Source organism: Phyllopteryx taeniolatus, chromosome 22 (genome assembly GCF_024500385.1).
Source record: "Phyllopteryx taeniolatus isolate TA_2022b chromosome 22, UOR_Ptae_1.2, whole genome shotgun sequence".
Classification (NCBI taxonomy): domain Eukaryota; kingdom Metazoa; phylum Chordata; class Actinopteri; order Syngnathiformes; family Syngnathidae; genus Phyllopteryx; species Phyllopteryx taeniolatus.
In genome coordinates, this window is record NC_084523.1 from 3,032,900 (window position 1) to 3,055,465 (window position 22,566).

Consider the following 22,566-nt stretch of genomic DNA (forward strand, 5'->3'; position numbering starts at 1 on the left):
TAGCCTCATTAAATTAAGTGCGAAAATACTTACGGGCCACAACCTCGACAAAGCAGAAACTTTAGATCTAATTGGACATTTGAGCAAATTCAGTAATCTAATTACATACACACTTTTTTGGTTGGTTTGAATATGCCATGATGCATTCAATGTATTCCGCAAAAAGCGACGCTGCCACTTGAACAAGGATACACTGCAGCTTCATTGACATGCAAAGTGTCCTTGTTGTAATTCAATGCTGTTGCAGAAGAATAAAAGGCTTAAGGTCAGGGTACAAAGTTGCAAAACTCCCCAATGAGTCTGGAGTGACATCATAGGGGTTGCCGTGGCGATGGTGTCCTTAAGGCAGTGATTCCCCACCACTGTGAGAGATCATCACGCCACTGAAAATTATTATTTATTCCCTACAAATAATGTATTTTTTGTTCACCTATCAATGCCAGCGACCTTTCGTGACAGCCAGAACCTGGCCAATAGCAGAGCCCTGAAACTAGGCGTCAGTTTAAGTGTGCACGTACTCGCTCCATGTTCCATACGCCCTTGAACGTCACTCACCAACAGATCCTTTGGGACAGTTCATGGCAGCCGGGCGTCCAAACTGGGTCTTAGGCCACCAAATGCCGGCGTCAAAGGCTTTGGGGCAGCCTTCGTACACCACTGTGGAAGGAAAGGTTGAGTCAGTCCCCGCTGTGGATGTGACATGAGCACAAACATGTCCAAATGACCTATGGATCCACCACCAATTCAAAGTCTGAGCACGTTCTATTAGGTCAAACACTGAGCGCCATTGGCATTCCTCTTCTGTCTTCTATTCAGCGCTACTGTATTGTGCGTGCGCTCTCCCACTGCCAAAAGAGCGCAAACGGCAAGCCCGCCTCTTCTGCTTGACTGGTCGGCGACAAAGGCAGAAAGTTAGCTCAAGCGCAGCACCAGCAGATGTGAGCGACACCATTTGTTTCTTTGTTTTGACACCGCCGATTCAAACAGGCTGAACTCGGACAAACTTGAACGACAGTTTTCATTTTGCACTCCGTGGCCAACATATTTAAACTAAGTCAACATATATGTGAAGGTTCAGATATGCTGCCGCACGAATGGGAAAGTGGGAAAACAAACGGCGCAATGAATGTACCGTAATGCCCTCGCTTGTGGGCAAAGACAGCCACAGTCGCCGATGCGCTTTCAACCCTTAAACTGAACGGGACTGACTATACAAAATTCAAAAATCATTTGTTATTTAGTAAGTCTTTCGTAAACACAAAGTAAGAGTGATACCTCACTTCCGTTGTATTTGCACCTTTCAATGAGAATAAATGCTTTCTATTCGATGTGAATGTCTACATTATCAATATTTTGTCGAATTACATACCTTCGCATCCGTTGGGTGTGACTTCAGCGAAGGGGTTGTCACAGCGGTTGCACTGGCGGCCGATGACGCCGCCCTTGCAGGGGCACTGCCCGGTGACGGGGTCACAGGTTCGAAACTCGGAGCCGACAGAGAAGCAGTCACACGGTAAACAGGTGTCGTCCCCTTCCGGGCGGTAGTGGTTATCCTGCAGGAATCGGTCGAGAGAGTTGCCCATCAGAATGGAGCCCGTTGACAGAAGCACCGTCAGTGACGCCAACGCAACGACGGAACCAGAACGAATAACTGTTCCTTACTGTTGCTGTTGATCGTACCTTGCAGCGACACTCCCCCGTCGTCTTGTTGCAGTCGTTATGAAAACCCTTGCTTGTGTCGCACCGGCAGGGTCCGCACATGGGACTGCCCCACCAACCTCGAGCACATGGCTTCTCAACCCTGGTTTCACACACAAAGTGGATTTTACTTTTTTTTTTTTTTTTTTTTAACAATTCCACACAATTTTGCAATCATTCCACCGGATAATGTTAACTCATCTTGCAAGCGACGTTTAGGGCTACTAAATTACCAGCTTGTAGAAAATCAGATTGCTCCTCATCTGTTAGATGTATTTACAATAAACTTCCTCCAAACTTTTCTTCCCCAGTGTGACTCGACAGCTCAAATAAACAAACATTCTCTGCTAAGATTGATGCGATCTGTAGTTCTGCACTGGTGAACGTGAGGAGAGGCGGTAAGTGGGCACACGGAGACGAAACACCTTTGGAGGAATAGTCAAGCGTGACGGGGGGAACCCGCAACCCGCCTCAGACAGGAAGTGATGCATGACGCCTCTCAATTATGGGTGTCTAATTTTGAAGTGTTCTTAGGTACTTATTAGATTATTGCGCTGAATGCCAGTGACGGTATTGCAAAATAAAGAAGATGAGAATGCATTTTAAGACTAAGCCACTTGAATAAGAGACACTGTTGCAAGAATAACACCTTTGTAAAGAAAAGAAAGTTTCACAGAAGGACTTACTTGTTTTCGCAGTACTGTCCGTAGTAGTTGTGACCACACTCACAAGTATAGCCATGGGAGGAACTGGGCTTGCGAGCACAGGTGGAAACATGCTCGCACGGGTTGAGCTTACAGGCGTCGACGCACTCTTTACCGAAATAGCCTTCAAGAGAAAGTGTCAATGAGCTGGGGCCTTAATATTGACATTATATTCGGGGCGGTGTCGGGGGTTGGTACCTGGGTCGCAGACACACGTGTGTGCGCTCCAGTCGTCGCTGCAGTGGCTGTTCTCGGGGCAGATGGTGGCGTCGCACGGATCGGCCAGGTCGCAGCCCTCCTCCACGCGGATCTTCAGGCCACGAGACATGATCACGTTGGCCACGTCGGTGGACGTCTCGCCCATGCGAACACCCTGAGACACGAAAGCGGAAACGGAGAGGACCACAATGTCACCCTCTCAGCATCCTCTCATTATTTATGCTCGTGTTGGGTTGGGAGATTAACCGATATTATCGAATTTTTTTCACAAACGATCCCAAAAAATACTGTGACAAACTGCACTGACCTGTATGCAGCCAACAAATCCTTTCCTGACGTGGTTGCCTTCGCCAGGCAAACCTCCGACATGAAGAGTTTGGAGCTTCAAACCGGGCAGGTCGTTGCCAATCACCACTGACTTCTGCTTTGCAAATCAACAATTAAAAGACACAAACACACTTCGCAGCACAATTGCCTGTGATTCAAACGATACCTTGTACATGCCGTGGTCCAGGGACACGGCGGCCACGTAGTTGATGCCCTTGCCGTCTTTCTCGCTTCTCAGCTCTACCAGCAGGTGGTGCCACTCCCCGTCGTTGACCCGAACTTGCGGAAAGCTCAGTGACGCCACCAACTGGTCACTTAGCAATACCTCCATTCGCACCTGTTGCTCACTCACCTGTGGAAATTGAAAGAAGAACAAAAACAAAAAACAAACCAAAAAATTAAATAAACGTCGAATTGCGGATTCTGCTGCACGCTGTCGCTCACCATGAGGCTGATGGTGGACGAGGGGGCGGCATTGGCTTGCATCAAAGTTCCAGCCGGTTGCCGCGTGCGGAACATGAGGCCCATGAACCAGGGGATCGCGATGGTGACGTCGGGCTCGCTCCACGACACCAGCGCCTTGCCGTCGAAGAACTGAGGCGACGGCATCACTGTTGGGAATGTTGGGGAAATTAAACTATATTGGTTGGACTTGAGCTTAAATATTCACACATGCACACTGCAATTACAGCACAAAGAGCGTATTTGTTCCTGGTGGCGGGTGTTACAAGGGTTTTAGTGTATAAAACGGCATAACATGCAACCGCAGCGCTTCAGGTAACGAGCAGGGCTGCCTCAGTGTTGTAACGCGACACCAGTCACGGACAATTTGCGGAGCGTCACAGTGGCCTGCTGTCAAGGCCAGCGGTTCTCAAACTGGAGTCTGTGAGCTATAACTTGGACAACGGCAAAATTATTTGCAAGAAAATGTTATAGCGTCATGTGGGAACAGCGAGCCAATAAAACAAACATACTTAATCAATGACTTCTCCCTTTGGGCCAATGAAAAATTCGGATTCTTTTCCGGGATAAAAGGTGTAATATTATGAGAATAAAGTGTGTTCCTTCCCTCAAACGTTGATCCTGCTATCACAACACTGTATTATGAACATCTTAAAATTTCAATGATTAAAAATAGAGCTTTATTCTCATAGAATTACAAAATATGTATTTTTTTTCTCGAAAAATATGAATGTGGTGGTCTCTTTACAACTTATTTTCTCCAAAATAGGACACGTTTTAATTCCTATGGCATTTGGGGTTACACGTGGTAGTCTGATTTAATTGGAGTCAAGATTATGCGGGGGGGTCCCTGGGAAAAATTCTTCTGTTAGGTGTCCCTGGACCTAAAAGGTTTGAGAAACCCTCGTCAAGGCCACTCACAATGTGTCAATAATAATACATAATAAGTAAAGTCTGCATGAAAATCTCAAACGCGTGAGTTTTGTCAATTTCTTTTCTGCGTGGTCATCAGTTTCTCTGCTAAACTGTTGTGACTGCGGCATGAGTCACAGTGAGTCAAAGGAGGCGGTGCCCCCTAATCCCAACCTGATCTCCCAAACACACACACACACACACTACTTCCTGGAAGTCCTACAGACACCCACACACCTACTGTATATAAACACACTGGCGCACACGGAGATGCAAGCTGAAGCCTGCACATTTGCATTTGAGACACACTCAGAAAGGAAAAATGCTGAGATACAAATGCATTAAATGAATATTTACTGTTATATTCGTCAACTCAACAGGATAGGGACTATGTCGGACTGCAAAAAGAGAAAATCCACGAAGAAATTGATGCCCACTGTAATTTTTTTAATTTTTTTAACCCCTCCAAATTCTTGAATAAGCAGTCAATCATTTTTGAAACTCTGGTTTATTAAATCCATCTGTTGAATTATTTTCCTCACCTTGTTCGCAGTTCTTGCCGCCATACCCAGTGGGGCAGTCGCAGCTGTACGTGTTCCACTTGCTGACACACACCCCTCCATTCTGACACACACTTGGTGTGCAGAAGTTTCTCTTTGCAGGGCACCCTAACAAGTTCACGTCCAATCAAAATGTGAGTGTTAAATAGCATTTATGTGCGTGTAGTTGAAAATGAAATTTGACCGACCCGCTGTGGTGCCGTTGTCGGCGATGTAGCTAGCCATGTCGATGGGCGTGCTGTCGATGCTCAGGTTCCTCATGCAACCCACAAAGTCTCGGTTTCGCACCGGGAAGTCTTCGGGCAGGTTGGGAACGCCGCCGAGCAACAGCGGCCCGGTCAAATCCAGAGACCTGAAGAAGATGCCGAAAAAAATCGAATCATTAGAAACTAGCGTTGCATTTTGCCCTCCTCACAAAAAGGACATTTTCTTCCCAATAAAAAGGCAAGTGAGGTAAAGCCCTTAAGCCTGTCACAAGGCTAAGCTGCTAGCATCACAGCAACAAGAGTCAGATCGGGCATCGTGGGTCAAGCAAGGGGGGGGGGGGGGGGGGGGGGCTGCTTATAAAACATCAAACGGTGACGACTTGTGAGAGATTTAATGTGACACAATAATGCACAAAGTAGGCCTTAACCCCTGAATGCAGGAAATGTTTGCATAAACAGGGCATTCTCAGGTCAAGATTGACTCAGGCAGCGGTGGGAAGTTAGTAAGTATTTACGTTCGTTGAGTTTTCAGGTATCTGTCCGTCATTTTTTTATTCTGCTGACGACATTTTACTTTTACTTTTTTCAGAACACATATCTGCATTTCCTACTGCTCTGTCAAAATAGGCTTTGTTACAGCAAAGGCGACCGAGGTTCAGATCTTGCTCGATGGACTGCAGTCTTGGGGATTTTTCTAGCTGGGGGGGGGGGGAAAAAAAAAAAAAAAATAAATAAAAAAAAGGGGACAAACATGGAATGACGTGAATCATTGAGCATTATCGACGATGACGCAGCAGGAAAAGCAATATATTTCCTAATCCATGGCCCTATTTAGAATTGTTTGATGTTGTCGGCTCCATGAATTATTTGTGCCGAATGTTATGCGCCTTGTGCCAGCCTACAAACCACAAATTTCTACCATACAAAAAAAATAATTCTCCAACCTAACTGAAAAAAAAACATAGGGGTTAGGTGTAAATTGTTATCACACACTTGGCAAAGCTATAGAAACATGTTTTTTTCTGTTATTTTGTGTCCAGATATTTTTTTCCCCCCCACTTTGTCAAGTTATCCAAATGGGAATTATAAAGAAAAAATAAACATTTATTTTTACTTCAGTCTGTACTTGTTTGCTTTCATGAATGAGTTGAATCGGTATTTCTAATTTTAAGTCTTTTTTTTACACATGTGTAATTCTGTTTAAGTAGAGTGTGAGTACTTTAGCCAACTCTAATAAGCATAAACAAATAATTTTGTACGCATTTGGTGGCTGTTGCAATTCACCACAAGAGTCGCATGTACAACATAGTAGAAAGTGTTTGTGTGTTACGCATTTGTTGTTACTTCTTTTGTCCTGTCTGTGTTCCCTGGGCTGCACACGAGTAGTTCCCAATCTGCTTCCCGAAGCGGATCGCCATGGAGATGTCGCAGTCGTCCACGGCAACCACCGCCACTTTCTCCCCGGAGGGTCCGTGGGGTATCCCCAGCCGCCCGATGTTTGGCTGGAAATAAATCTTTTTTTAACTCGAGAGTAAGTGAAGATTAATTCTAGAGGTATATAGTGACGTTCAGTGACAGGAAAAACGATGAAATGCTCTTCCACTAGTTAAGAGAAACAGGCCCAAATTCCACACAGAGTAAGAACATTTGTGAGAAAATGTAATCGAGATCATCAGTGTTTCAGTATTTTTGATTGGCGGGGTGCCGTGAGTTTTCTTTTTTTTTTGTTTTTTTTCCTTTAAAATGTGTGCCTTGGCGCAATTAAGGTTGGAAAACACTGTACTATAGCACTTCAAAATGAGTCCCATCGGTTGCCTAACCGAGGGCCAATTCAACAGAGGATTTTCTTAAGATTCCTCATGCTTCATTTCAGGTTTTTTTTCTTTTTTGGGGAAGAACTTGCCACTTCACAAACTCTGAGCTGACTTCACCTGCCTCAAAAGCAGAAGTACGCCGGTTTCTCTTTTGCTTATGATGGTACAAAATAAAAAATAAAAAAAGGCCCATTGTTGCCTTTCAGCTCGCTCACACCTTCCAGTTAAACTAGGTTAATACCGCCACCCGGGATCAGCTAATGTTGATCTGCGAAAATGTGGATCAGCTTAGAAAATCAAGCTATGAAATCCCTTCATTTGTAATTTTTTTGAAGATAATATCAAACGTGAGAAGTTCATGAAGAACAGTGGGCTTGGGAGCAGAGTTTCAAAGCTACAATGTTTCCAGTAATCAACGTGCATAACCAGGATTTGCCAATGTGCGATGATACAGTAGACTGACAAAAGAAAAGTGAGCGGCATGTCTCCAACATGAATGCGATTAGAGGAATGAGATGCACTCGGTGCCATAAACAAAGAAGGAGGGGGAAAAAGAGGAACATTTAAAAAAAGACAAAAGGGCAGGCCTGGAAATGAGAGCATGAAAGATCAAAGTTACCAACACCCTTGGGTTTTTTTGCCCCGACAAAAAAATTATTTTCCACAAAGACATTTGTGGGTGCCATCAAGTGCAAATAAACCAGTCAAAATGAAGACAAATGAGAGTGGAAAAAAAGGGGGTGGGGGGCTTTTCAAGTGCCCGTCTGACCACCTGCAGAGGAACATGTCATGTCAGTGATTAGGATCTCAGCATCCCTTGTGAGCTCACTGAAGCAAGAAGCAGATGAGATGAAGACGAGAGGAAAAAGAGGAAGGAGGGAGGGAAGTAAACAAAATGGTGCACCACAATCTAGACTAGGGGGGGTGAATGTTTTTTTTTTTTTTTAAATGCACAAACTGCTTAATTCTTTACACCCTTTTTATTTTGTCTTTTATGAAGTAAATATTATAGCGTGCAATTTTCCCTTTTAAAAACACACCGGTGGGGGGCTGGAACGGCTTCATGGCCTTTCCATTCATTTCAATGGACAGTACAAACATTAGCATTTAAAACTTAGGCCTACTGCTACGCTACTGTCGAGAGTCAGGTTGAACTTGAAACGTTTGACAACCTTTGCTCTACATAGTACACTGCATATAGTTTCAGGCTTCTTTTTGACCCCCCCGCCCCGTAACAAAGTGCACTTGGCCACATTGTGGGACCTCTCGTGAGACTCCCCTATTTACCCTCCAGCCAAATGTGGGCAGTTGAAGATTCCCTCTCTCTACGGTGTCGTCTCCAGGGGCGATAGGCTTGCCGCAGCCATGGCGACGCACTTGATCCCCGCAGCTAGCCACAAAAGACAAGTGGGGGCAGGGGGTGCTGCACGCCGGAATGATATCACAACATACTAGGGGCCAAATCCCACCTCCATGCATGTACACACACACACACACTTTGACACCGCTATCATTATCAGCTTCCTGTCAACATGATGACTTCACCAATTCGCCCGAGGCAGGGTTTTATAAAAAAAAAAAAAAACACCACCACAAATTGAGTCTAATGCAAAACATTTCCACAGTCTTGTCAAAGAACCATCAAAATTAGGGAATAACAAGCTGGGAAATGTGTGGAGATGGATGGAGGGACTACTTTGTTCTGGAGAAGGATGTGTGTGTTTGTTGAGTGAGCGAGTGTGTTTGCGTGCGAGGAAGGAAGCGAGCGGGCCGCGCTGCAGACGACCACCCGCTCCAGTCTGATAATAAAGGAAGACGGCCGCGCAGACTTTTATTTGATTTGGGCCGGCCGTAGGAAATGCCATTGTTCGGTGGACTCTTGGAAGATACACACACTCCATGTTCTATCTAAGGCCCGTGCAAGTGTGTGCGCGCACACGCGTGTGTTTGGGCTAAACATCTTTTCCAGAAGTAAAACTCAAGCACTTTCGAAGATGAAAGTGTTTCCTTTTAAACAACCTTTCAGTTGTGAGTGTTCAACCAAACATATTAATATTGAAACATCATTTTTGCATCAAATGCATTTGATTGAATATATTTTTATATGAGTAATTTATATTTTAGTGAATAAAAGGTTTGAGGTTGCATTAACAAAATTACATGAAATATAGTTCTAATTGCAAGTTATTCTATAGCAGTAGAGTATTATAAATTGACAATAACTGTATTATGAGATAAACAAAAAAGGGGAGACAAACTGAAGGAAAATAAGTTTTAAGCGCTCGTTAAGTATAATTTAAGCACTTTTCAGAATAAAACACCCCCTTACAGATGTTTAAAATTAAATATTCATCAACAAATGAATATGACGTATTTGCATTTTATCGTGTAATTTTGTGTAAATATGTTTTACGTTTTCATAATTAAAACTCCTAAAGTTACACAAATTACTTGAAAGAATTTTTTATTACAATTGAACCTGTTGTAGTAGGTTAATTGCATCATACAATTTACTCATTTGTTAATTTCCCTTATAAATTGACAATAATTCTGTTCTATAATAAAGAATTGGAGCAGGAACTTGAAGAATAAAGATATGTTAAGGATTTTCTATTTTATTATTATTCTTTTCAGGATGACAAAGTTTTATCCACTCATTAAGCTAAAATCTCACCACAAGAAAATGATTGCAGTTCATTATTCAGCTTGTTCATTCCAGTAAAAAGAAAAATACCGGTAATTGGCAAGGAGAAGTGACAAGGTTCTCTTCCCTTTAGTAAGGCTTTTGGGCTTTTGTAACCAAAAACGGTTCCTCGCACTGTAAGGCTTTATCCAACTTTTCTAGCGTTGAACAGTCAAATGTAAGCATTCCCTCGAATGAAATAGAACCCTGGTATGCATGTAAGTCATTTCATCTGTCTCCCATGTGTGCAGGGCGCCTTCACACACACAGGTTAGCGTGTCACACCTTGAGCAACAGACTCATGCCCACATTACCTCACCTGCCCCCGTGGCTGTGTAAACCTAGAAGTGTGAATTATTCACACGCACAAAGGGCTACAATGTCCCACGTTCAAGCCTATACGTTACCGCCGTCCGCGTTCAGTCGCTCGTTGCTTCTGTCCCTCAGCGTAACAGATGGACGGCGGCCATTGTCGGCCGGTGGCTTTCAAAGCAGCGAAAGAAATTCTCGCATGGCGTAAAACTGAGGTAAAAGTAAGTGTAAGTGTATCCCCAATGGAAGCGATGGAGAAAAGTCATTACATGACTTTACAAACTGTGAGTCCAGGGACCACTGGTGCTCTCTGACAAATCCTCTTCACATTAAGATCGTTTTTCTTTGAAAAGAAATCTCTTGTTCAAGATTGATTTACATAGTCATCAACTATGAGACGACACCGATTATAACAACAATCTACATCGTCGTTATCTGCAAAGTTTTAAGACACTGTAAATTGTAAGATAATGCCATTACGGATATTCACAATCGGTTTATGTTTGACTACCGTACAAGTGGCCTTGATAAGGCTCGTGCCAGAGATTATAAATTGAGATGGAATGGTTATAAAATGGATAAATGTCACTGCAAAGTAAAAACAAGCACGAGAGAGAAGTGGCATTATACAAAAAGCCCAGAACAACTTCCAAACCAGGAAAACGATACCAACGACAGCAACTACATCGCCCTCTATGACAAGCGAGTCATCAGGAGGAGGGGGGGGGGAGGGGGGTGGAAAAAAAAAAAAAAAAACAGCACCAGTGGACTAGGCAAGAGGCCAGTGGTTACCTCCTTCTGCATGAGCTCCAACCAGGCAGTATAGAGCGGGAGCCGCAGAAGCCCGCTGGAGTCCACCAGACTCCCCCCTTCCTGGGGCAAGAGAGAGACACTGCATTAGATAGACCTGTGTGTTTATCTTGGATGGCTCTCCTTCGAAAAACACACTAACATGCACAAAACAACTACCAAACATCTCATAAAAGCCCTGAAACAGAACTTAACTCCTGCGTGATGTCATCGCCTCGCCTCCTAACATACACACAGCTTGTATTTATAGTTTTTGTGCAACTTACAAAGTGGGACTGTGTCACCAGGACATCAAACCACCAAATAAGGAATACTCTTGTCCTTGCGGCCAGTGCTGTTACCAAGGAAACCTCAACTCTTCAATGCTACAACACTGCACCACTTTGTTTAATACATGCCCGACTATCAACACTGTGATTAAACTGCAAGTTGATGCACAAATGGTCATCACAGAACACTGCTGTCAGCTACAGAAAGGCCAAATGTCTCCTAAATGCAACAGTACACAATAACGATACAGTAATCCGAGGAGGAACTGGGCCCCATTGTTGCACGCACGTAATGTTTACCATCACTTAGCCTTTTAACATGCTAAAAACTCACCATCCGCACAAAGCAAAGTGACACGAGGCTTCTATTTCAGCATCCTGCCTCTCATAGGAAGGAAAGAAGGGAGGAAAGAAGGATGGAAGGAACCAAGGATGTATGAAAGGGAGGAAGCAAGGAGGGATCATAGGAAGGAAGGAATGGAGGATGGATAAAGGTAAGAAGGCTGGGAGGAAACAACGGTAGATGAAAGGAAGGAAGCAAGGATGGATGAGAAGAAGAGAACAAGGAAGGTATGAAAGGAAAGAAGGATAGAGGGGACCTCTAATGAACACTAAGGAGACTTCATATACAGAACGGGCCAAAAGTAGGTATACTCTGAAAATAACTTATTCAAGGAAGGATGGTATAAAAGCAAGGAAAGATGAAGGAAGGATGCAAGGAAGGACAAGTGGCGCTCTTCAGGTCTCCACCAGGTCAAGACGCACACAAAGCGTCTTAAAAGTAAAAGTAATTGTAATACGACACAGTACGTGGAAATGCGGCCCGCCTGTATTTTCACTGTGAAATTTCGACTTAATGACAAGAAAGCAACGAGACCATTAGAAAAGCAGTTTACAATGCAGTAACAGAAGGCCATACCGACGTCCAATAAAGCAGACGCGAAAGGTATACGGCTATATCTTAAGCATTTTGCGCTATACTGTGAAGTCAGTTAACACGTAGAGTATGCTTCGGATGATTAAGTGCCTGCCTCAAGCCACACGCGAGTGAGAGCGAGAGGCCAGCGAACGGGAGAAGCAGAAACTTCTGCCCACTTTGGCGCACTGATAAGACTCGGCTCAGCCTGTCTGGGAATGTTGCCGACATCGTATCGCTGAATATGGAACAGCGTGCAGTGGAAAAAAACTGCAAAGAATGCATACGGCGGCTCAAAAGTACTTGTTTATGCCTACGACTCCAAGAACTCGCCCGAGGAGTAAATTAACGCTAAAAAGTAGACTCCAATTGTTGGGTTATTTCTTGTAACCGTAAAAGTAGAGCTTCCTTGAGCTTTTCTGTTCACGTATACATTTTTCCCTTTTAAAGCCCAACTATGACATCAATTCGTGGAACATAATTTACTGTACAGGAACGTACGAAAAGTGTGTTCCGACACAACCACGTGTCAAAGAATGCCTTGAGCTGCTTCTTCTGAAAACGGCGTGGTATGCTTTGGACACCCCCGCTCTCCAAGTGCCTCGGATGGTGACAACAATGGCAAAATCCTTGTCTGTTTCCACGGCAACCCCTCCTCCCCTAAACCTTTGACCTATTGTTTTTGAGCCGAGGCACCCCGCCCGGCCCTTCGATGAAGAGCGGCTCTAATATAATAATAAAAAAAAAAAAAAAAAAAAAAGGGTTTGTGTGGGGGTGTCTGCGGACCCCCTGTGCAATCTTCAACCGTCTCATCATTTGACCCACTAAATCACCTTCTGTGCGTGCTTAACACATGAGCGGGCTCATGTGAGAATAACAACCGTCTATTCATACCTAGTGGCTGCGTTTGAGATTTCCATAATTATGATAGTGTGTTTGTGTAAAATGGAGATTAAGATGCAAGAAAAACACATTCAAGCATCTGCTATTGACATGAATACGCTGCTTTCTTCATGTTTATCAAAGATTTAATGTCGTAAATGGGGATATATTTTTGTGATGAGACATTTCAAATGCACATTTGAATGTAATTTGCTTATTGCGCTGTAGGCTCTAATTAAAAACGAGCTCTTGTTTGTGTTTAAAGACACATCAATCTCAATTTATGTCCATTTAAAAGTCTTAAAAGCACAGAGCAGGATAAAGTCTGATCAAAGTCAGCGTTATCTGCGTGGGTAAGCTCGGGATTCATCATATCTTGAAAAGTCTCCTTTATGGCGGTACAAAATAATATGAAAATCTGCGTATTCAGTCCTCAAGACATCTATTGAGAGAGTTCTGCTGTATACTTTTACACAAACCCCCTCCAGGAAGTGATGCGAGGGGTTCAATTAGAGATTGCTTCTAATCATTCACCACATGAAGAAAAAGATGGCCATGTGTCAATGCTCGTCGGCCTTTGGCTAATGTAACGGTATGTGTCAGGCGCTTTGTAAACCACTGCATGACATTGTCATGGACCCGCCTTGTGGTACATGTGATTATATACTTCGGATGATATGTGCGGAAACAAAAAAAGGAGCAAAACCAAAGTGAGTGGGATCAGCCAAAGAACGCAAAATAAAAGGAAACCCATGCAGAACAGGGGCGGAAATTCATCTGTTGTTGGCATGGCAGCATCCCGACAAAAAGACATACATACAGTACACATCCCAGTGTGCATTTGGAGCATCCCTTTCATTCCACAAATCCTGACAATGAGCACAAAAAGTGACCCTGCAGCGAACATGGGCGGCAATGTTCGCCCCCATTCGTCAAGTGATGAATGCTGGCCTGTCAAAAGCAGTGAAAGCGACACGGTGTGCAACGGGTGTTCGTACTAGAGGCAAAGCACCTGTGAAATATGAAACCCGTAGACAAAAAAAGTGGACAAAAGGTGCAAAAAAAAGTGTTGAATATGAAAAAGAACCCCTAAATATGGATTTGATGGTATGTTGGCAAAGCATAGAACCTCGAATTATACGTTAAAATCCCTATAAAATAGCTTCCAAATTTGACACACTACTGAGAATACTGTTGTTAACAATCCTGCCAAATTTAGAGGATTTAAAAAAAAAAAAAAAAAAAAAAAAAAGTGAATATAAATTGTGAAAAATCAAGTCATTCTCTCCTTTCTCTCACATGCTGCTTGGGGCATGTCCTCTGAATGCGCTGTGACGACGCCCCACTCAACTGTCGATTGCCAATCAAATACTACTGCTACGACCAGGAAAAACTGATGCAACTTCATCTAACATCTTTCTTATGCCTACATGACAACATGTTTAAGACCCAAAAATATATCCACTTAAAGTCTCCGGGGCTGGAAATATCCCACCGGGTCATTGCAGGGCTTTGTCCACGCCGCGGACAACGAGACACTCTAAAGCGGCCATACCAGCGCAAAGCCCCTGTCCACACGCTGGCTGTCAAGTCAGACTTTATCTTATTTTATTTTTTTACCTTGCTCTTTTCGCCTTCTCCATGTGATCTGTGCGCACTCGCGGCCAACAATGAGGCGCTCTAAAGTGGCCATGTTAGCCCGAAAGCAGATAAAGATTACGACATTCCTGAAATGCACACTCACTGGACAATTTATTAGGTACACATGCAATACGATAGAGATAAAGTAAAAATTGTACAAAGCCTCGACAATGAAAGCCAACCTGCATGGTCGTAGAGCACACATTTTGTGTGTAGGCAATGTTATGGCTGAGATACAGAGAGACTGGACGAGTCACAGAAAGGCATAGAAGTGGACATGCATGGAAATAAAAAAGAAAATTAAAAAATGAAAAAGAGTTGTGGGAAAAGTAACGTATCATGTTGAACAGCTGGACATGGGCATTCAAATGTTAGAGGTGAAATTAAGTTACCTTGCAAATATTATAGCACATATTAGGTTTATCCTGAAATCTCCTCTGAAAGCCCAAAATCCCACATTTTTATTTTTTTTTGTGAGTAGTGTAAATTGAACTCCGGGTAACCTCTCTCATTCTTAGAAGTTAAGAAGGGTTATGTTATTCCCAGCGTGCTTTTAAACTTAATAGAACAATAGCCGCGGGCTCTGTAAGTTTGTTGGGAAAAAAAATCACACCTGACGTGACTTGAAGAAAAAGCTCCTCTGATAAATATGACAACTCCGAGTAGATACATGAGACATAATCCCCGGAGATCGTGCTTGATTAAAAAGGCAAGAGGACCATCGTGGGAACAAATTTGAAATGACGTCCTCATCACTATACGATATGGATTGGCAGCTCTTTACCTTGTTGTAGTAATGGAGCTGCACAGAATGCCATTGGCCATCACTGACACCGCCCGGGATGAAGGGGGACACGGTGGTCTTGGTCTCACCTGGAGGACAACAATAGGAGAGATACATGGTGAAGCAACCAAATGGATTCCACTTTTTAAATTCAAAAATGGTGGCACAAACAAGCTGTGTCCTAACTTGATGCGAACCCGCCCATCACGACCACACCGTGATAATAAATCATCGTTGTCAGCGTCTCCACTTGAGCTTAGCGCCGGCCACAAAGACTCCGTCTTTACTGATAAATGACTTTGTTTGTCAAAGACAGGAGCGGCCCAGGGCAGGAATCCACAACACTGACAAGAGTGGTACTTTGTGTATATGTGTGTTGCTTTTGAGAGCAAGAGCACAGACCTCTGCCAAGGTTTAAACATTTGTTGCCTGCAAAATAACTAACGGTCTACAATCTGGCATTTTAATGTCTAACAAAGGAGGCAGAATTTAATCTAGAGCCAAGGGAACTAAATATAATATGAGCATACACAAGCGCAGTTAATTACAGCATATATTTTAAATGGGATTTGAGGATTATTTTTCATAATGCGATGTTACATAAAATAAAATAGCTGGGATAGGCCTAATGATGACAAGCGATACAGAAAATGGATGCACCCAAAGTATTACAAAAAGAAAAAGTTTTTTTTCACAAAACTATTTCTTATATATCCATCCATCCATCCATTTTCTGAGCCGCTTCTCCTCACTAGGGTCGCGGGGGTGCTGGAGCCTATCCCAGCTGTCATCGGGCAGGAGGCGGGGTACACCCTGAACTGGTTGCCAGCCAATCGCAGGGCACATAGGAACAAACAACCATTCGCACTCACAGTCATGCCTACGGGCAATTTAGAGTCTCCAATTCATGCATGTTTTTGGGATGTGGGAGGAAACCGGAGTGCCCGGAGAAAACCCACGCAGGCACGGGGAGAACATGCAAACTCCACACAGGCGGGGACGGGGATTGAACCCCGCACCTCAGAACTGTGAGGCTGACGCTCTAACCAGTCGGCCACCGTGCCGCTTTCTTATATATTTCATTTCAAAATTATTTTCAACTAGATATAGTGGATTCTCGACAAATTCAGGAAATGGTACACAAACAAAAATAAAGAAGTATATGAAGTGACTAAACCTGCCTGGTGGAGGTAATCATGGGGTGATTGTGTGCCCATGTACAGTATTCATCATGTGCATAGTTAATACAAGAATAGTGGGAGCAAATCAAAGATTTTCCTCTTCCGCCTCTCATTAGGTCGTAATCCACATTTAATTTGATAATTAGTGCATTCAACTTTACAGTCAGATTCCAGATTTGGCAGTAGGCCCAAAACAGGAATCAACTAATCATATTGAACTGGATTCCCCCAAGCTCACCCCCACCACTCCTCTACAGTACCATGGGAAAGTGGAGAGAATCGGAAAACAACCCCACGCATGTTTGATCTCTGGATCAGCGGTTATCAGCGTTCACAATGTGAGAATGCGCACTTGTGGCCCAAGTGTTTATTTGACACGGTGTTGCCCACTTAAAGATAACATTAGGAGGAAACTGTAAAAAAAAAAAAAAAAAGTGTCTGCACACACAAGTGCAAAAATTAGGAGGCTTGGAGGTGCGTTCAAGAACTGGTGCTAATAAGTGGAGGGGAAAAAATGGTTTCACCTCCGGAGAAAGTGAGTTGAATCTGCTCGTCGATGATTTCCAAAGCGATGAAGTCATGTTTCTCATTGAATCGGCCGTTGTAGAGAAGCAGGGCATTTCTCTCTCGGGTCACAAACCTGGTTTAAAAAAAAAACAAAAAAAAAAACATAAAGCAGATGATTTTTTTTTTTTAATTCCAGCCACATTTTTCCCATTTCGGTTTAGTTTAATTGTCTAAGAATCCAAGACAGGTAAAATCACATTGCTATTTTGCTAAAAAAAAGCTAGCAGCCTTGAAGAAATTGGACACATGGCATGCATTTCCAGTGAATCCCTGTTTACTGTGGGGGATACATTCCAGACCACGATATAGCGAGGGATTACTGTATACAGTAGCGGAGGAACACTGTAGTGGAAACTGTGAGCTGTTCCAATACCTTTATCCATGTGCAGCTTCATGATGGAGGAGCTCTTGAAGAAAAGTCATTAAGGAAGAGAAAGCAGAAAATGTGTCGCGTATGGGCTTTGGACAGGAAAGCGGGTCCCCCCTTCATTAGACGACGTGCGCCTGTGCGTTAGCAAAGGGGCGAACCTGGCTGCGAGTGAACAAAGTTCACGTGTGAGAACGCAAGGTGAGGGCAGAGGAGTCAGCCGGCAGATGCCAGCGAGCCAGGAAGTCGGCAGGGCTGTAGCCAGACGCTGATAAGGGAAACTCATCACAAAGACTTTCCTGTTTTGAGGGTAGTGCAAACTTTTTTCTCACCATCATACGACTGATCGACTCCCATCATTATTGCTCTAACTTTCCTACATTTATACAGGAAGCAAAACAAGCAAGAATGTGCTATTATGATATCAACAGAGTACGAGTAACACCTTGCCACTTTTTAGGTTTCTATCATTGGGGCTCGCGTTTAAAGAACAAACGAAAATAATAATAAGCTCCTGAACAGGTACAACAAACAAATGTGATTAGATTCGACAAAGATATGAGCATCCAAATAAATGTGGATTTCAATTTTTTGGGTTTTTTAATAGCTGCATGATCTGAATCAGTTCCTGATTAAACTGTTCGAAACAACACATTGTGATCTTTAAATCAAATGCAATTTCACAGAGATATAAGCATCTAAATGTTAAATGCGCTTTCCCCATTAACCAGTTTTACATGACACCATCTGATCCCTCCAATAAAATAAGATTTGGCAGAGTTGACTTGTGTTAATTTACAAAAAAAACAATGAAGGCTAATGAATAGAGAAGAAAAGCAAGGGAATTGATGACCAAAAGGAAGAAGGAACCACTCACATGAGAGAGACGGTAAAGTGGAACCTTTGCCGCAGACCCCTAAAGGTGACGAAGGACTGTCCGGGGAAGCTGCGGGTGGTCATCTCGCAGTAAGGCTTCTCGTACTCGCCGGGCAGACAACGGCACGTGAAACCGCCGGCGAGCCTGTTCACACATTCGCCGCCGTTCTTGCACACGCCCGGTACGCAGCTATCCGATGCGGTGTTCACCTCACAGTGTTCCCCTATGGAAAAAGAAGATGGAATTAGTCTGAATCCACCTTGCCCATAATTTCCACGAGATGACATCTGAAGCTCTTTTCGTCTGTCATCACTTCAATGACACAGCGCCAAGTAGCTAAAGGCATCTTTTGCCTTATCTAGGGAGAAGCGACACAAAAAGGGGTTAAGCGGAGGATGACGAGGCCAGATGAAGGCAAATGGAGCTCGGTGATGAAGGTGATTTACAGGAAGAGACCTTGAAAATTCCTCTGGTAAATCAGAGGCTGTTGTGAATCCATTTCGAGATAACAGCTGACCACTCAACCTAATCCAAGTTCCACTTTGAGATGGAATGCATATTGATGAATGCATGTACCCGATAAAGTATCTTCTTTACTGGGATGGGTTTTGCTTCTGCAGCTTCTCATGAAGCCGCATATGGGAACCCTATTGGCTTAGTTGTGTGACTAAGGGCTTTGGCTTCTCTAACTTTGCAAAGAAACGTGACATTTAGAGCAACCGGACAAACCAAGTTTTCAAATGGGATAATTTATTACGGCAAAGGTACCGTCGTCAAAATTTTACGAATATTAGTTATTTTTTAACATTTTTTTAAGTGAAACATATTATTGTTCTAGTTCAAACATTTATAGATACTTTCATGGAAAGTTTAGCTGAAGGAATTTGGAAATACTGTTTCGTGGACATTTTCCATGGGAATGAATGACAAAGAATGGGGGAAAAAATGCGAGCTGTAGGCAATTTCTTTGAATGATTAAATATACAAAAATTATGGATTGTTGTTTTTGTCATTGGCACGTATGCACGCAAACTTTTATCAAACTCATATTTTGTAAACTGATTTACTTTGGCTGTGCTAAACTTAAATTTAAACTGTATGTACTAGATATACCCTATATCACTATATTTTTCCCCCATAATTTAATTTCCCTTTAAAAACTAAACACAAAGCTGAAATCTAGCAACTTTGCCATCTACTCCTGTAAAGTTCGGAAATTACCATGATTCTTCTCCCAAAAAGGTTTTGGTTTTCCATTACTTATGGGCAACTTTTTTTCTGACTGTACAACTATTTGTGCTGACTGTCCTGACATGATTGGGACCCCGACTCCACAACAGACTGGAACCAGGTAATGACCCTTCTCTCCGCGGCATAATCCCATTTGCCGTGGGGTGAATTATAAGGATCCGTTTCCCTGTAATGCTGAAACCTAAGGAGAACACTGTCATCGGCCCAATTATGGGCCTGTGATGGGTCGAAGTGTTGAACTGTGACCTCCAAAAGAGAACCTGCACTCGGTTTTTGGAACGCAAAACATGCTTGGGGGAGTAGAGAAAAGTGGGGGAAGGCGAGAGCGGGGTAGTGACTGACATAGACGGGTATAATGGGGTAATGAGATCAGATAAAATGGAGGAAGAGAAGAAGAGAAGGGAGGATGGGGCGATGAAGGCAGTCTTGCTCTGACCTATTAGAGAGAGACACGGGAGTGGAGACTGTCTGGTATCAGGTGAACAAGGGGGAAGTGCTGGGAAATATTCCAGAAAAGTTTTAACCCAAAAGAGTTCCTCACCAGTGAAGTCTTCCAGGCACTCGCAGGTGTAGCCGCCCTCTCGGCTGAGACACCGGCCGTTGTTCTCGCACGGCCCCGAGTAGCACAAGTCGATCTCCGTCTGGCAGTAGTCGCCCGTGAAGCCGACGGGGCAGCGGCAACGCAGCCCGTTGATGGGGTGTATGGGCCGGAACAGGACCGTGTTGGACGTGATGAAGGGGGGCGAGCTGTCAAACTTCAGCACGGACACGCACTTCATGTAGTTCTCGCAGGGTTCCCGGAGGCAGATGTTGTCGTCGAACGGCAAAACCTACGGCGCAGAAGGAATGTGAAATTCCAGTTTAAAAATATTTATTCTTGCTTTTCGGGAATACACTTGCAAATTTGGATAGTGTTCACATGTTGATCCACCAGTTGCCCAGTTGTGCTATTTGGTGTTTGTGTACAAACACCAAATGTGCATTACCTCCTGTAAAGATATGAGCCTGAGCAGAGTCCTGTTCAGGTAGATCTGCTCCTGCAGCTCCTCGGAAGGAAAGAAGGTCCCCTTGCCGGGCCCTCCCCGGGGCTGCATGGCCGAGAAGGTGACGTTGAGGATGGAGCCCTGCACGTCTGTGTCGTTTTGGATGTTGAACACGAAGACGGCGTCGCGCCTGGTGGAGAGCACGGCCGCCACGCCGTCCACGAAGAGGCCGAGCAGTGGCGATAGGAAGCGCTCCTGGGACATGTTCTCCAGGCGCACCGTGATGCTGTTGGTCAGCATGTCGTCGGTGATGATGGTGACTCGGAGTGTACAAAGGGCTGAGGTGGTGTGGACACCATCTGGAAAAAACGGGGTTTGGATACTTTTCAGTTTAGCAAAATGGATTACTCAATGTTTTTGCTTTTTCGCCGACAAAATGTCAAGGGACTTGAGTTATTTTGCTCACATGACACTAACAAAACACCAACAACAGACAAATGTCTTTGTGTGGTTTCCACAGATGAGGTACCCTTGGACCAATAGAAACCCCCTAAAAAGATGCATCCAAATGTTTCAATGTTGCTAATGGCGGATTCAAGTATTCATATTCGCTGTTCACAAGCACTGAGTAATCCTGAATGGATTCTAACCCAAAAAATATATTTCAGAACTGACAAGTGTCTGAACCAAGATATATAGAGTAAAAGCCGTCACAATAACACGCAAAACAAACTAGCATGAAAATACACCTTTGTCATTCATGTCCAGCTTTGTGTATTTCCTTACAACTATTATGTTACAGACACCATTTGTGTTGTCCTCTACTGTTTTCTGGATGGAACAATCCTTTCCAAATCAGCTTTACGTGCGTACTATGTAATAGCTACGAACTGTAATTTGACCCCTTGCATGTGGTTCCATACCAATTACTGACTGTAATGTGGTGGTGCCTATGGAGGGTTACCAAAAGGGCTTACAAGCTGCCCAAGGTCTTGGCGACATAAAGCCGACAACAGGTGGTGGGGGCGGCATGAAATGGATCATACTGATGAGGCGCTGCAATGAGGGGATGACTGAGGTTATGTCCACACGTATGCCGACGTTTTTAAAAGCAGTTTTCCCACTCTGCATTTAATCTTTGTTAATGAGAAAAAAGGATTTTTTTTTGCCAACGTGGAAACGTATTTGGGAGTTGTCAAGTGCATGCTTGCGCAACAGGTGGCGCTACAACTGACGGGGGCGGGGGTGACGGAGTCACGGCGAGGTTCGGCCACAGGCGCCTTGTCACTCTCAGACAGGTCAACAATTCAAACACGTCTGCAATGATCGCATAGTGTGGACAGGTCTCAACACTAAACGCAAAACTGTACTCCTCCCATGTTTTACTTTGCAGGGGAGTGACATTAAACAGCAACAAGGGATTGAAAATGACAATATTCATGGAAAAAGAGCACAAAAAGGCCTTGTGCTAAACGAATATCAAACCAAGCTGCACCAAGTGGATATCCATCAATTTTTTTACACCGTTGCTTCTCATTAGGGTCACTGGTGAGCTGTATAGCCTATCGCAGCTAACCTTTAGGCTCCAGCCCAGGTACACCCTGGACTGGTCACCAGCCAATCACAGGCCACATTTTAAGTAGACAACCACCCATTCACACCGGTTGGGGAATATTTAGCCTTCAATAAACCTAACATGCATGTTTTGGCTCTATGACTGATTTAAAGGCAAAAAAAGAAAGAAATAGACTAAAGTTAATTAATGTAATGTGTTGGTTGGTTCTTGACTGCTTTCCAGGGGGTTTGGGGGGAGGGCACCTGTACTATTTATAAAGCCCACCAGCTGCAAACATGCCATAACACACACATGCAGAGAGGATGGGCTGAACCGTGGAACTGACGGGTGTGTCGTATGCAGACGCGATGGAAAACCCTTACAGATGCACTCACCAGCCACAACATTAGGTACACCTGCAGTCATCCAGTACTAGACTAGACATCATATAGGCCCGTTTCTAATCATTTAAAAATAAGGCAACGAACATGCAGAATTGGAAACCCCTTTCAATATGATGCACCTCATGACCACACACATGCAAACACATACAAACAGCTGTCTGCGAGTGAAAGGTACACACATT

At 43.8% G+C, this 22,566-nt stretch overlaps 1 protein-coding gene across 4 annotated transcripts in view; it reads right to left on the minus strand.

Moving 5' to 3' along the window:
* celsr1a (cadherin EGF LAG seven-pass G-type receptor 1a) overlaps window positions 1-22,566 on the minus strand; it is a 54,262-nt gene that overhangs the window by 10,588 nt on the left and 21,108 nt on the right. For 3 of the 4 annotated variants that reach the window (XM_061762179.1, XM_061762178.1, XM_061762177.1), the window contains exons 2-18: window positions 20,429-20,784; window positions 19,984-20,272; window positions 18,192-18,414; window positions 16,905-17,020; window positions 15,200-15,288; window positions 10,690-10,770; window positions 6,433-6,590; window positions 5,071-5,234; window positions 4,865-4,990; window positions 3,393-3,559; window positions 3,115-3,300; window positions 2,929-3,042; window positions 2,601-2,775; window positions 2,385-2,526; window positions 1,681-1,801; window positions 1,370-1,553; window positions 556-657 (exon numbers count right to left, since the gene is read on the minus strand). In XM_061762179.1, the coding sequence (XP_061618163.1) occupies window positions 556-657; window positions 1,370-1,553; window positions 1,681-1,801; window positions 2,385-2,526; window positions 2,601-2,775; window positions 2,929-3,042; window positions 3,115-3,300; window positions 3,393-3,559; window positions 4,865-4,990; window positions 5,071-5,234; window positions 6,433-6,590; window positions 10,690-10,770; window positions 15,200-15,288; window positions 16,905-17,020; window positions 18,192-18,414; window positions 19,984-20,272; window positions 20,429-20,784 (2,793 nt within the window). The remainder of the gene's footprint in view (window positions 1-555; window positions 658-1,369; window positions 1,554-1,680; window positions 1,802-2,384; window positions 2,527-2,600; window positions 2,776-2,928; window positions 3,043-3,114; window positions 3,301-3,392; window positions 3,560-4,864; window positions 4,991-5,070; window positions 5,235-6,432; window positions 6,591-10,689; window positions 10,771-15,199; window positions 15,289-16,904; window positions 17,021-18,191; window positions 18,415-19,983; window positions 20,273-20,428; window positions 20,785-22,566) is intronic. The other variant, XM_061762180.1, reaches the window with a different exon arrangement.